General features: G+C 37.2%; 1 protein-coding gene across 1 annotated transcript; it reads right to left on the bottom strand.

The window, feature by feature from the left end:
• Positions 1-21: 21 nt before the first annotated feature.
• On the bottom strand, positions 22-11,852 carry kmt5aa (lysine methyltransferase 5Aa). The gene is made up of 7 exons (XM_040007221.1): positions 11,595-11,852; positions 8,834-8,987; positions 8,358-8,646; positions 7,190-7,277; positions 5,955-6,014; positions 5,483-5,673; positions 22-5,183 (listed from the first exon to the last, which is right to left on the bottom strand). Exons 1-7 carry the CDS (start codon positions 11,601-11,603, stop codon positions 4,973-4,975), a joined length of 1,002 nt encoding a protein of 333 aa, XP_039863155.1. The 5' UTR covers positions 11,604-11,852; the 3' UTR covers positions 22-4,972.
• Between the last annotated feature and the right edge of the window lie 4,650 nt (positions 11,853-16,502).

The raw sequence follows: 16,502 nt of genomic DNA, 5'->3' as shown, positions 1-16,502 counted from the left end.
TTTGCACGTGTTTTTTTGTTGTTGTTGTTGTTTTTCCCAACTTGCATAACAGATCACAGTCACGTTCAAGTGTTTGATTTGTTCATAATTGTAAAAGGAAATGGGCAAGGGAACATACATTTGTAAACAAAGAACATCCAGTGTGGTAAAATAACTGGTGTAGGGAAAAAGTTTAACTACATTAATTTTCCTCTGTCTCAATTTAAACATAAGGCACAAAGCAGTGTATTTGGTTGAAATTCCATTGTACAGAATATATCACCTTTTGCACTTATGTAACAATTTAGAAATCAGGTCTATATGAAGAAGACTAAATATGAAACATAACAGAAAGCACAGCAGTAGTCGTCCAATTCACCAAAAAAAGGATGATTTTATTTATTTATTTAAGATGCTGGGTTAGTGTGGAAAGTTGTGACAAGAAGAAATATGATTTCTCTCTATTAGATGATGATAGCATGGTGGTACAGGGGTTAATACCGTCGCCTCACAGTGAGAAAGTCCTGGTCTCGTTTTGATTCCAACCTGGGGTTTTGCTGTGTGGAATTTGTGATTCTAAATTGACCTTGGCAACCTGTCCAGGGTGTACTATAACTCTCGCCCTGTGACACCTGAGATAGGATCCAGCCCCAACCCTAAACTGGATAGGTGGAATAAAATGGACAGATGGCGTGGTGCAGAGTGCCCTCTGGTGAACAAACTATACAACATCAACCCTCATGGTAGAAAAGAGTTCTTCCCATCTTTTCTTTTTTGAATTCTCATTTATTCAAAACAGTTTTAAGCATTAACGTACTTCTTTCTTTTAATGGAAGAACAAATCAGATGCCCAAGACGTTTAATTTGCATATTACATCTTTATTAAACAATGCCTAAAACCCCAGCATTAAGATTTAATCAGCGCTACAACAGCAAAGATCTATCATGCCCTAAAAAACAGCCAACAGGTTTGTTTTGCCCCTCAACTATTATTGCATTAGTTCCACATAGACAATGGAATAATCCAGAGTGGAATATCTCTGTCAAGAAAGGCTCATATGAAAACATTTCATACACAATGCTACTGGTAGAGGGAGTAGAGGAAGGTGTATCCTTATGTATTAAACACAGTGCATCACTTAAGATGTACTTCGTCGGATACACGTGACTGGGCTATTTATTATTAACACTGGGTTGTTTGTTTGTTTTTTTTCCTTTTGCATTTAAATAATATTAACAAGAACAGAAATCCAAACATTAAATATACTGAATATTTTAAGAATAACTTAGAGAGCTGGATTTGTTGTTGTCTTTTGGAAATCTCCATAACCTCGACAGCTGTACAGACAATAAGAACGTAGAGAAATTGGTGCAAAAGGTACAATATACTGTTTAGCTGGGTCATTTTTAAACAAAGCTGCTACAATCAAGTAAGAAATTAAAAAAATAAAATAAAAGGCTTAAAGAAATAGTTCAACATTTTAGGAAATTGTGTTTCATTTGGATTTTTGCTGAGAAAAATCAATACAAGTCATATCTGTACAGTTAACATGAATTTGTCAGGAACTGCTTAGTTTAGCATAGCAGAAAGACTGGAAACAAGGGAAACAGTAGCCTGGCTATAAAAATAAATTAAAAAAAAAAAAATACCACAAAGATATTTTAGAGTGTAATTTTGGGGGAAATGAGCAAACAAAACAAAACAAAAATCGCAATAACTATGAAACAGAAAAAAAACAACATGTACCTCGTTAGTTAGTTACAGCTAAGTAGAGATTTTATAAGAGAAATATGGCACCATGCCAAACACCCAAAAACAAAACAAGATAGCAGACTTGATTCTAGAAGAACTTTTAGTTTGTTTTGTGCAAGTTTTAAGCTTCAGTAATGTGTGCAGGACACAGGACAACTTACAAGGGGAATGAATTCATCCTTCTAAAAGCTAGGAGGCTAAAGTTGCTAGTCAAGCTTGGCTGTGGTGCCTGTCTCTATAATGGATTTCATGGTTTCATGAGTACAAGCTACCTCATATATCACATACTTTAATGTATTTAAATAGTTTATGAGTTTATTAGGCTTGGTAAAATTGGTGAAGAAAAGTAATGAATAATTTTTTTTAATGTCTTTTAAAAAAAAAAAAAAATGATAGCTAAGCTTAGCAGCATAGCCACTCACTGAATTGAATTAAATGAGATTTAGTCTAAATGAAATGACAGCATTTCAGTTTATTTAATTCATGATTAACTTGTTATGGTTGAAAAAGCTGAATTAGACCACATGTTATTTAGGTACAAATGTTTGCAAGGTTGAGTCAACACAATATATAAACATGCCAGTCTGTGGGCTTGACCTTTGGAAGCAGCCACAGGTCATACATCGTTTCTCTCACTTTCAGTCTTTGCATGAAACTAGGCTAGTCTTCTTGAACTATCAACTAGACAATAAGTAAGAGCTAGGGTGACCAGATGCCCTCTGCATGTGGGACTGCACTGCAATTTCATTCCTTGTCCTCCTGTCCCACATCTTGAGACAATGCCCCACATTTTGACTGGTTCACACTTTTCTAAAGTATGGCTTTGATCAAGCACACGTTTATTATAGTCAACTGAAGCTTAGCCCATCAGTTCAAGTTACCAAAACATAACAAGCTTTGCAGCAGTATATTTTGAGTAATTGACATGTCTTTTTTTAAATTTATTTTTCAGTTTCACACAGGAGAAAATATGGTGTGAGGTGGCACAGTATGCATTTGTGTATCACAACTGTCTTAAACTATGCTGTTAATTAACTACTTGTATTTGTACCACAGAGTTCTGTTGTTACTGATAAACTGCTAAAGAACATAAGTGCGTCAGACTGTGGGACTGGGTGACATGTTTGTTCATTACCATAAACACAAATGCATGATCTAATCCTGTGCTGTCCTCACTAGAACACCAAATGCGGATTAAGCTGCCAATTAACACTGTGTGTAACCAAGTCTGATTGTGTTTCTGTTGTTTAACTTGTTGAGCTTTACCCATTTATAACACACTACACTGTTAGGAAGGGGTCAGCTGTTATCGAGTTGGCTTTTTGTTGTCCACTGATTTGTATAAGCACTGTTCATTATGGATATATATGCAACAACAGCAAATCTGTTGGCAATTGAGCTAATAAATTTGGAACATCTAAGAAGAAAAGCCATGCAGTTGTTGTGAGACTGTTTTATATGTGTACGTAAATAGAAACTAATGGAGTTCACAGTCAAAAACTGCTTGTGTGTATTTTGTAAAATACATTCATTTTCCCATTTTGCTGTGGGTTCAATAAGACTATGATGTCTGTATGTTGAAACAGGAATCTACTGATACTGGAACTGAATCACAGTTTATATTTACCGAAAATCGTGAAGATTTGGCACATAAACAAACTCTTTCATTGGTACCTGTACTGCACCTTGTTCATTACAAGAGCACACACCCTTCTGGCTGGTTTTCAACTTTAGTTTCACCAGTACAGCAAATTTAAACTATTCTCCATCCAGATGTGTGTTTAAGCGATCATTCAGAAGCAAATACTCTAATAATGCTAACAGTGGTGTTATATTACAGTAATAAGCAGATTTGACCTCCCCTGGCCCCTGGGCTCTTCAAACCATGGCACAACTTCTCTATAATTGACAGTAATGACAGATTTGATAGTCCAAAAATTCAAAATGATATTTCAGCTAGGAGTTTAATTTTAAGGCAACGGGTGTAATCTGTCTGATAAAACCTTTATGAATAAAACTGAGAATTTGCATTTTAGCCTAACCATCAACATTTTCTCTCCCCTCTTAAATGAATGCAACTGCAAGTATAATGCATTGGATTTAAGCTCAGGTGTCCGCTCTCAAAAAAGGTGATCAGATTGACATTTTGCATAGACAGGAGAGTTTGATCAATCTTCCCATTAAGTCTCAGCAAAAACAAAAAAAAATACAACATAATTCCCAAAATGTCACAGTATTTCTTTTGAAACAATATTTGGATTTGTAACAGCAAGCAAATAAATATATTTACAAAGTGCAGCACCACAGACAGTGTCGTCATCAGTGGGAGAAGTTATAATTAAGTGAAACTAAACAGATGAGATAATCGTGTGTGCCAATTGAGGTTAGAGAGAGACACCGAAACTTACTTGCATGAGCGAATCATCTCTTCGAGTCACACAGAATATTCTGTAGGTTTTCCCAGATACTTTTCGTTTTAATTTTTAAAATTTACCACATACTAACTCTTTGTATATGGCATGTTTAATATTATAAAATACAATCTATGCTAAAAAATAAACATTCATAACAGTAATTTCCATATTCTAATGTAATCTTTTCCATGATCAACACAAAGTATTTCATCCAGTGTCAAAACATGTGATCTTTTTTGGTAACCAAAACCCTGAAACGCCAAATAAACCGTGAACGTGATAAACTATTCTACCCCACTGAACAATGAGTGTGAGGTCCGATTGCTGAAAATAGATGCCCCTTGAATAGAATACATATCTAAAAAGAGTTTGTAATTTGCATCTCATAGTTTCTGCTGATTCAAAAAGGGGAGCAAATACAAGTATTGCCAAGTATCTACGTACTAATTAAAAAAAGCTGTATAAAAATGCAGAGCATCAACTACTACCTGCATGCTGTAGAAGCACTACTCTATAGGTAATACAAAATGTACAAAACAAATGTGCTGCAAAACAAAAGAATGTTTCTGAAACACGCATAAATAAAAAGTACAGATAACATCTGACAAGGCAGATGGACCTTAGTTGAAATGTGATATGAACCCAATCAGCCCCCATGACCTGGACCCATAAATGTCTACTAAACCCTCACACACCCCAGCTTCCTCATTATTGAAACAAACAAACAAAAAGTACATATTCTGTTTCTAAGGCCTTTTGTACACTAGCTAATGAAAAAACAAGTCTTACTGTACGTTTCCCTTTACTTTTTCTCTGGACCTCTTAATCAATATTTGAGCCAGGGGTGAGCAGCGATGGAAGCTTTGCTGCGGTCTCCATAGTCATAAAGCAGCTCCTCGCCTTCCTCAATATTTCGAGAGGCGATGAGAATGAGGTGAGGGACACCGTTGATGTCGTGGAGTTTGGTTTGGCAGTTCCCATTTTTACTGTGATTTATCAACCTACCCATTCGACCAGTCTCTTTTGTAGCATCCACACTGTTGGCAGAAACACATACATTTACATTGGTGTTCTTATTAGAGGTTGTTTAATATACATACACAATATGTTCACAAGACAGCATTTACATTTTCACATTAAATACTGAATTGTTTTCAGTGACCATATTAGCTGCTATGCTAATGTTTCATTTTCATTAAAAGAATAAAACAAAAAAATTGAAATTAATAATTTGTCCTATCAAACTGGTGGCTTTGGTTTCATAACTTAATATAACACAAATTCCAAAATGTCCAATGAGTGTTCACAGAATCCCAGATAAGTCTTTTCTTCCTACCAGTATGTTTTGCAGAGGTACTGGAAGTAGTACATGTAGCAGCCGGTTGCTGGATTTTGAGCATATTCGGCTTCTCTCTTTTTAGCATCGGTGATCTGTAGCAGGTCTCCGTGGTATTCCACCACATAATCGCCTTTCTGGAAACACCGAGTGGCAAACACCGCTCTCCCTTTTCCTTCTATGTATTGCACCTACAAAAACAGTACAAGAGGCTTTCTGTGGTGACACAGCTTGGCAAAGTAAAGGTTCTTCAGTAAACATATGAACAATGTACAATTTGAATTTGGTCACTCTGAGCCTTTTTGCGGGCTTCATATTCAAATTAATTCTTAAAATAAGACATTTTTGTATGAGAACATGACTGAGTAAAATTTAAGGATTTTTTAAAGGTCTACAGTAAATCCTCATTTACAACGACAATAAGATTTTTCCTTCAGATGAAGAAAGAAGAAACAAAGAAAATTCAACGTACCTCCATTCCTTCCTCTATTCCACTTGTAATGAGATCGTCTATGAGCTTCTTTTCTTCGCACTGGTAACAAAATGGAACATGAAACAGGCCAGACCAGATTTCTCTTCATACACAGAGTCATGCAGTGAGGGTAACAGTTATTTAATCCTCAGATCTCTCGCAGTGCTTGCGAACAAGGGTTTCTCTATCAAGTGCCAACTCATCTTTTGCTTGGGGATCAAATACTTTCATTCCATAACAAATCAATGGAAATCAATTTTATTTTTTTATGTTTTTGATAAATATTAAGTCTCTCTCCATTAAAACAAAACCACCATAAAAATTAGAAACTGTTCATTTTGTAGGTGAGCAAACTTATAATTTAAGCAGGGCTCAGATAACTATTACCCCCACGGTACATCCACATTATTAATAAAAAGTATATTTCCCTCAAACACAGTCAGAGCACCACACAAGTGCAAACATAAAGACAATGTTTTTGGCAATACTAAACATGCTATGAGAGTATATGTTAGACAAAGCTTTTGTCATGAGCATTCTTAAAGATACAGCTAAGGTCAAAACTCCACCTTTGAACTTTATCTACTCTTAGAAAATCTGCACTTGTGGAAACTGTCCACCAGAATTTTCCATTGGAGAAAATTTTTACTTAGCAGTGACACTTTCATCAGTCTGAGAACCAATCAGTTAAGTTCTTCTGACTCCAACTTCCTGTTCTGTTTGACAGTTATTGTTCACAAATTTTGATCAACCGAAAAAACAAGAACTAACAAACACACACAAAAAGGCTATATCATCATAATGTATCCAGCCATAGCCTACAAATACAGGCACACTATAAACTAAAAGCAGATTCTAGTATGTTGCATCTTACCTACAGGTACTAAACACTCATATTCAGATATGCTTTTGTAGAGAATATCTTCTAATGGTGATTTGTATACATTTAAAAACATTTTTTATATCAGCTATTTTCAGCCCTTACTCTGATATTCAGTGACACCACAAACAATTCAGACCTGCTCTTGTGTCAAAGTGTGGAGTGGGGGTGGGAGTTGCACATAATTGTCACAAAGACAAAACAGGTTTTGGCTAAGGGCAAACACTTTAATAAGACCCATACTTTTCCCACTTCTCCAAATAAAACCACTTCAATATCGAATAATATGAACACCTATGCCTAACTACCTATAACATATGTTGTAGTACATTATGAAATAGACTTTTTTTCTTACCTTGAGCTCCGTTTTACTTTTTCTTGAACTTCGTCTTACTGGATAGAAGTCAGTAACTTTCCGGTTTTGGGAATTTTCCCCTCCTGCCCTATAGTAAATAAACACATTGCAACATCAACAACTATTATACACATTCAGCCTAATGATAGGCTATTACAGCACTGCACCATTTATTACCAAGAGGCATTTGAACTCCTTCATGGATAGGTGCCATATTCATTCAGGCCAAAATGGAAAAAAGTTTTCTTTGGATTTAGAGGACCAAGGATCAAACTACTGACCTTCCAACTGAAAAGCCTTCCCCTAACCACATTTAGACACTCGGTGGTGATGGTTTAACTTATTATTATATAATATAATATTATACTATTAAACACTAGTCTATTAATCAAGATTAGCCAGAAGAAAGTCTGTTTAATCAAATTAAGCCCATCTAGCCAAACAGAAATTTGGCTGTCAGTGAAAAACTACAGTCAACATCAGCAAGACATTCAATTTATTAATGGATCACTTGGCTTTTGAGATCAAATCTGACCTTGAGCCAACATTCTTCTAACTAAGGTTAGCCAAGTCCTTGTAGGCTCTTCAACTGTAATGTCTAGGATTTTCTGTAGCAAAATTTCCCTTGAGTGGATAAGACTGGCTTGTTCATCCAAGCTACCAGGGCTGATTTAGTAATTTAACTGTCAGTTTTTACATTTCTTCATCAACCAACATTACCAGACTAAAACTTACCACATATATTCTAAGTAACTAAGTCACAGCTAGTTGGCTTACCACTAGTCAAGAAAGCACTGGAAGATTTAGACCAAATATTTTAAAAGTCTAACATTATGTACAAGTTAGTCACCAAAAACACATATAATACATTATGCAAAAGAGTTCAGACTATAACTATATTCCTTATATAGTGTCCATGTGGTTATCTAGTGTGTAGCTCTTGTGAGTTAACGTGTTTACAAGAAAATGTAGTAATTAAGATATAAATTCACTTACAAAGGTGCTCCAAAACCTAATCAGACCACCTTATCCATACATGGTATCTGGGGTATGAACATGACATTTATACTATGTATGGTTCCTGTATACAAAAGGCAGCATGAGGGCACACTCTTCTGCATGTACCATGAGGAAAGGTCGTAAAAATGCACCAGTAATCAACACATACATTCTTCGAGTGGATTTCTTTCCTATGACCTTGACCCGGGCTCCCCTCCTCTGGAGGCCATGGAGAGCGCCGCCATTATTGGCATGTAGGGGAGTATGAGTTAAGCCATTGCTGAGGGGAAGGGAGAGTTCAGGATGAGAACAAAGGTAGGCTTCGGTGCAGTGGAGCTGCAGAGGTGATGGCTGTTCATCAGACCAGCAGGGTGAACACTGGCTGTAGCTGTTCTCCATCTCTGTGAAATCTGCCTTTGGGTCTTTCGTTGGAGTGCTGATGGTATTCATTGTCTTTCCTGAGAGTGAATGGAGAGAAACATCATCCTTAAGATTCAGACAAATCTTGTGCTTCTAGTTTCTCTCACTGGAAATTCTTAGATGATATATATATATTAACAGGGATTCAGTTACTGTCCCATGGACTGTTCAACCAGCTCTCCTCTGCTAGCGATCAAACTGAAGAACTGGAGTAAACATACTCACCTTCTCCTGGCTTCTGGACATCATTCTGCAAGGACAAAACTGGAGAGCACTTTCCTTCCTGTGTCAACCTGATGGTGGGCTTTTCATCTTGAACTGATGATATGGAGTTGGTGCAGCTTAAGAGGGCAAATGAATGGCTGTTGCATACAGTGTCCTGTGAAAGGAGAGAAAGCTTGATCACTCTCTAGAATGATCCATCACAAAACATGGAGAGGAATCTAGAGGAATATTTGGGATAGTCCGTTTATAGCAATGAGACAAGCTGAGGCACATCTGAGTGTAAAAGCTGTGCGACAGCCTCTGGTGGTGATTTGGTACCTAAAATGGGAGCTACTTCAACATCCCCCAACAAAGCACAGTACTTCTTCCTACTAAAGGTGGAAACAACTAGCTCAATTTACGATTTGAGGCAAAAAAAAAAAAAAAAAAAAAAGGACACCAAAAAGTAAGTAGGAGGAGATACTAGCAGCTGGTGATGTGCAACCCTATCTGCTTGACGTGCACTATTATTGCTCTATAACTGAGGATTCATGCTTCAGCAGGAAATCCATGTAGTACCTATGTTGTAACTACAAACCCTTGGAAACCCAACACCGTAGTCTTTGCTAGAACCCGATGTGCAACTCCCTGGAAATATAATGGCACATCTCGTACAACCAAGCACTACTATTGCGATTGCCCTGTTCAGTACCACTGATTCCTCCTATACATGTCCACCTACTTTTTTGCCTCATTTATGGAATTTATCAGTGAGACAATAACAATCATTGTCTCAATATATGATATGATGAGCTGTGTGCAAGCTGCGAGCACCAGTAAAATGTTAAGTATTTTTTTTCTCTGTTGTCAGAAATATCGTGGTATAATTGTGAGCCTATGCCCACCCGTAACTGAATGTGAGGCTTATATTATTGGAAAAGAAACAAATATTAGAAACAAATAAAATGAGTGTAATGGCGCACAAAAACAAAAGCGGATCACCAATCCAAACCAAAATGCAAAAGGATTAAGTTGAATGAGTCACTCAAGATATGGCTCAGCTAATTTGTTGATAAGATGTAGCTTGTTTTCTTCTGTAGGAATGAAGCTGAAATGATGCAATCAACAGGAAGGGATAAGATCAACAGCCACTTTTACTTTGTCACGGTGAAAACAGTCAGATTGGGGTGTGTTTTGTGGTAATTCTATTAAACTACTTCACTTGAAAATCTAGAGCTTGATTTGCATATTAAATGTAAATGCAATGTCTAAACACTAGAATACACACAGGAAAGACAATATTATAATCATTACAATAAAATATCAAGATGGGTGCCAAATGATAGAAAGAAAAAAAAAGGTGTACCATTAAGATTTTTACCAACCGGGCTAGAGATGTTTCTCTACCATTTTGAGACTCACTCTTCAAGTCCCAGAAAAACTACTGGATGGACCAAACACCAGTTTTCTAAAAGAAATGTATTCATTTATTATTTAGAGAGAACTCTCATAGGTCTGACCCAAATCACAAACAGGTATTTGATTAACTTGGGATCTGAAGACTGTGAAACCCAAAAGATATGACCCACATGACTTTCATCCTAAATAAACCCTTCAGTGAACCTTGTACCCTCAGGACAGAAGCATTGCCATCCTGGAAATTAGCATTCTTATCAGGGCAGAATGTTTCAACATAGGACGAAGGTGATCACTCACAGTAACTTTGTGCTCATTTAGAGCAGGGGTCTCAAACTTAAATGAGCTGTGGGCCACTGCTGGTACTGTCATCTCATTCGAGGGCCACATTAGTGTTCAGAGTAGTACAAAAACAAACAAACAAGAAAACACCCACAAATATTTCCGAAAATTTAGTGTTTTGTTAGTTTTTTTTTTTAAATTTCCAATATTGTATAACAAGACAAAACTGCAGAAGTCAACGCATTTTTTCATTACTCTTAACTAACTGAAGCCTTTCATTGAACTACCAAATAAACAAATTGGTGCTGTCTTTCTGGTGAGACACTTGAGTGATCTTATCCTCTGTCGAGAAGAAGTGTAGCTAAACAAATCCATCATAAATGGCCCCAAAGCATGACACACGCAGCGGATCGCCTCGTTGTAGAGGTAGGAGGTTCAGCTTTTCCTTTAATTTGTCACACACATTTATTTATATTAGTCACACACATTTATTTACATATGCGTGTAATTATTTTTCTATATTCATTGATTCCTTAATAGCTCTCCTCAATCTTATCATTTCATTCAATACAAAACAGTCGCTACTTTCCACCAGTGTTGTGGGTGGGGCCTGGAAAAGGGGACCACGCTGGATCCACACCCACCTACACTCCCCAGTCAGCCCCTTTAAATCCAGAGTCAAGGCACAGATAGGCCTCCTGACTCATTATCTCCCGATCACATCCATTCAAACCAAACCACGGAACTGATTTTAATCTATAAACCCCGCTCAAAAATAGAAATACAAATGCACGTATTTCGATCTCTTCTAACATCCGAAAATGCTGCCGTGTCCTCGGCTGCCAGACACATGCATGTAGCTTTCAGTAGCCAAAACAAGCACTCCCCAACAAAACAGCACCTCTGTAGCGAGTCTAACGACACTAACTTACAGAAAAAAATGCTACCCAACTGGGCTACAAGTATTAACTAAATACATTTCCACCGACAAGCACCTTAGTCTCAAGAGTTATCCCACTTTAGCTAGCTCTCCGTATTTAACCACAGTTTGGCTCGACGGCGATGACCAAACAAGCAAACTTACCCCGTTCATGTCCGACTTGTTTTCGTTGCTCCTCGCTCGGCACTCTCCTCTCGATTAGAGAAAAACACGAACAGAAAATCCAGTAAAAGGCTAACCTCGCCCTGCTCCTACAAGGGAAAGATGTCCCTTCACGTCGGCCGCTTCCACGGTGACTGCGTGCCCTTCTGTTGCATTTAAACCTACAGCAGCTCAGCCAATACAGCCTCCACAGCTCCGCTCCGCCATCTTCCTGTCTGCTTGTAAATGAAGGAGAGGTGTGGAGGAGCTCCGGCGCCCCCTGCAGGTCCACAGCGACAGTACAATTATTGTGTGTTTTGTCTTTACGTTTTCTCTGGTTTTATTAGCCAAAATTTCGATACCTTTAGTGTCTGCCGCGCAAAACAAACCAACACTTCCAGGCTTCCATGTTGTCTTATTTTTTTTTTTTTAATTAACTGGTATTTTAATGCAGTAAGCCTGTGTAGGTACTGTATTATCAACACTCAGAGGGCACCAGTGCAGACTGTAAGTTTGTAAATGGATTTGTGTTTCAATAGTGGCCTTCTACTCAGTTGAACACTCAAAGCACTTTCTACTGTAGGGTCATTTATCTATGCCTAATTGCTTTCTAACATTCACACATACACACACTCTGATGGTTGAGTACCTTGCCCAAGTATGGCTCAGTCTGGGGACTGGAGGCCTCTGCCCTTTTAATTGGTAGACTACCACTCTACCATTTGAGCAACAGTCTTTCATAAACAAAGCTAAAGCTATATTAAAGAGGACCTCTTAGTTAATTAATTAATAAGTTTTTGGTTATAAATTATGTCTGTTATTATTAATCTCTGGTTACCCCCCCCCCCCCCCCCCCTCATCTTTTGTCCCGTTTCGCTCCACTACACAATATAATGAACCTTAAGGCAACTGTGGTATATAAAACTGAACTGAACTGAATTAGATTCAATATTCATAACACATATCATAACTGTTACAGTAGCAGATGGTCATACTAAACATGGGCAAAGTTTCAGATTCTCAGATCAGTATGTGTACAGCTATTGTAATCCAAAAACAGTTTTTCTTTTCAGATTTATTTTCTGTTCTTTAATTTTTATTATGCCAAATTATGATATCCATAATATGGTGAGTTCACTGTTGAGGCAAAGGAGCCACACCCACTTGCTTTTCAGAGCATCTGTTTGAGAGTGGGAGAAGAAAATTGGCTTAAAATTTAGAAAACTCAAATGTCCCGTTTATACCAGATAATGAACTGAGGTGTATCACAAAGGCCAAGTATAAGAAAAATACAGATTATTTGTAACTGTGAATCAAAGCAACTCTAGTAGAGTCTAAGAGTAAAGCTATAGAGTTAGAAATAGGCAAGATTTAATTTCTGCTTCAAAATCTTTCATGTACAGCTTAGTACAAAGTACCAAAAGTAAATGTCAGTCATCACGTGTGCATATATCAATTAATAAGAAAATAATAATAATAAAATGCACATTCACTGTACATTTTAATATCATTTATTTCTTTATTGAGTATCTGTAGCTGTGTTTACTAAAATCAGTTTAGGTCTACTTGCTAAACATTAAAAAAATCACAGGACAAGGGGCAAAAGATTGAAATTAAAACTATGTGCTCTTTCTTAGCTTAGCAGAAATCTCACTTAACCGTCACATTTTTAAAATACTCACACTTACAATCGCCTCTGTGCAAAGGGTTTTACAATACAATTCAGTACAATACATAAAGCCACTGTTTTTTCATAACCGAATAACACTACATGGCTTCTGTGTTGATATCTGTCATAAGGTATGTGGATACCAGTAGAGTGAAAAATCCCCAAAATATTGCCAAAGCTGTAACATATCATAATGATTGTATAGACACCAAATCTGACTCTTTACACTGATATAATGAAGATCAAAACAGTAGCTTTATAAACAACAGCACTCAGAGAGTGCAGGGCCCCCTGATGGACAAGAGCTATACTAAAGCTTTGATGTTTTATGTTGTTTGTATTACTGCTGATGCCAGCCTGCTTTTGCTACAATATGATTACATCAGACTGTTATGGCGTCATTGTGATGTTGTAAGCTGTCACAGTGAAAAAAATTAAAACTGTGTTGTACAGCTCTCTCCATGACCATTCATAAAATATATTACTCAAAATTGTTTCTTCAGACAAACAGACAGCCGTACAGTACTCTCTCCCAGAACCATCTTGCTTTGAGGTTACAGTATCAACCATTGCAGCACCATGCTGTAATGACTCAAAGAGTTGAATCTGGTTCATAATTTATGATAGGAAAGGGAATCTGTTGTTTACTCACTCTATATGTTTACATTAACTAAAGAAACCAGAAAATTTAGTTGTTTATAGAGAAAACATGAGTGCATTGCATGCTTCCTCAAGCTCGGGTCCTCTGCCAGAGGCCTGGGAGTTTGAAGGTATTGCACAGCATCTTAGGTGTTCCTAGGACTTCACTCTTCTGAGCAGAGGCCTCTGATGTTGTGCCTGGAATCTACTGGAGCCACTCTTGAAGATTTGGGTTTATATTGTTTCCTCTGTATCAGTGTAGGGTCTTTACCTTACAATAAAAAGCGCCTTGAGGTAACTGTTTTTGTGATTTGGCGCTTTTCATGCTCCTGTTACCACTGGGGAGACTTTGGACTTAATCTTTCACATCTGCTCCACTTGTTTCTTCAGGCCTCGGTTCCTCTTTTCTTCTATTTTCTTGTGCTCCTACACTTTTATGTTGATGTCCACTGGGATTGCCACTCTATCACAACAGTCTTCTGCTCTGTACAGTTCTCAAAAACCCTTAGCTGTGTGTTCCCCACTTGTGTCTAGGGTATGTTGTCCAAGCTTGCATCTTACATCCTGGTACTATGTGCTGGACTGTTTCTTGGGGACCTTTGATTATAGTCTGCAACTTGGGTCCTGTTGGCTGTGATAGACCCCTGCCTCTGTGGATCTGGTGCTTAAGGCCTGTTCTGGTGCTGCTATTATCAGAGCCTCTGTGTTGCTCTTTAGGCCACAGCCTTTTTTGTATTTTCTTCCACTGGTAATATTTCCTAATGTCAGCCACTTCCTCTGTTTGTGAATGGTACAATGATATGTCTTCCATGATAGTTCCTCCATCTCATCCAGCTGCCTAAGACATTTTCGTAATAGCTCATCTCTGGGTCCATATTCCTGATGTATTTGTGGATGCTCCATAATTCTCAAGGTAGCTGACCTTTAATTTTCATCATGATTCCCAATTGCCTGTAGGATACCCTGGTATTTGTAGCTGGTACCATTAGTGTGTATTCTGGCAATTCTTATCTAGTCCAAGTGACATCCTGATGTCCACAATAGAGATCCTGGTGAAGTGGATCAGTGAGTCGATGTCTTGCTTGCTTCTTGTGTACATCTTCAAATCATCCATGTACAGGAGGTAACTAGTAGTCACTCCACTCTTAAATCTATCAAATCCACACTTACTAAAGAGCTGGCTTCGGGGGTTGAAGCGCATTCAGAACAACGGCAGGGACAGGGCATCACCTTGTTATATTCTGCACTTGATGACAACTTGTGCAACTGCCCTGGAGTTGCCCTTAACCCTTTCATGCATGAAGTATGACAACCTCAATCAGGATTTTTTTCTTAAGAATTTGTATTCATCTTTAGGCATGTAAAGATGAATAAAATACTTTAAAAACAAAATCCTGATTGATTGTCATAATTCATGCATGACAGGGTTAAATAACAATAATTACAATGAAACACGTCATACATCTATAGTAACATTAAACGACCAGTGGGTGGCAGGGTATGGAGTGACACATCAGTGTCCAATATAGTGGTTTATGTGCAAGTATACCATCAACACTGACGCAAATACAAGAAAACAGCCTTTGAATAGCTGTCCATTTGTTTGAATAGCTGTCCATTTGTTGAACAACATAATTATATCCACTGTTGCCCAAATTTTTAAAGCTGCTTTGTTCCACTATAAGGTGTAATACCACCTGCTATGTCTACTTTGCTAATTCTGTTTATTCCAGCTTCTTTTATACTCAAAGTACTGAACTATAGAACATTTTCTTTCATGGTGCTCATGAAACATATGGCTGTTCATCTGTTCCAGTTAATATTTCATTTAGTCCTAAATCCATATTTCCTGTTTTATGTTTCTGTCTGTTATTCTCATGTAATATGTACTCTCACTGATTTTGGATTGATGTCTTTTTCTTTTTTTTATGGCACATTCATCATATTCTAGTTTTGTTACTAAATGAAAACATTGTGGTTACTAAGATTATTAGAGCCTCTAGAAATGACTATTTGATTTTGGATTATGAAATGACTGTGGACTGTTGATTTTTATAGGTGAAAGAATGACGAATAACCATAAATTCATTATATAACTATTCTGTGTTTATGTGTTCAACTTTCATAAATCAACTTTGCCAACAAAAAACACTTCTTTAGTGTTTTGGACAGCTAATGTGAGCATTATTTCTTCTTACTTGAACAAGAAGTCTGTAAAAACCTCGTGTCCCAAAAATGCATTTACCTTTATTTAATTTTGTATTTGTATTTGTTTATTACTTATATTGATTAACTTCATGCAGTTGTAAAGTATACACCCCTCTGTTTCCATCTATTCACTCCCACTTATTCGATTCAGGGTCGAGGGGTGCTGGAAGGTATTCATAACAGTCATATCCTTTTGAAATATCCCGTCGTTCCAAATTTTACCCACTGGGTTCACATCTTATTTCATAGTAAAATAAAAAATAGAACAATGAAAAAACGATGAAAATATTTTTTTAAAAAACGAACGATATCGATACATGTATATATTTGAGGCATGCGCATATTTCTGTTTAATAAAAGAGAACCAAGAAGAGGTGTGAAAGGAACAAGAAGAC

This window comes from Simochromis diagramma, unplaced genomic scaffold (genome assembly GCF_900408965.1).
Source record: "Simochromis diagramma unplaced genomic scaffold, fSimDia1.1 OVJJ01000682.1, whole genome shotgun sequence".
In the NCBI taxonomy this organism is placed as follows: domain Eukaryota; kingdom Metazoa; phylum Chordata; class Actinopteri; order Cichliformes; family Cichlidae; genus Simochromis; species Simochromis diagramma.
Note: the sequence above shows the minus strand (reverse complement) of the source record. Positions and strands in the feature narration are given on the sequence as shown.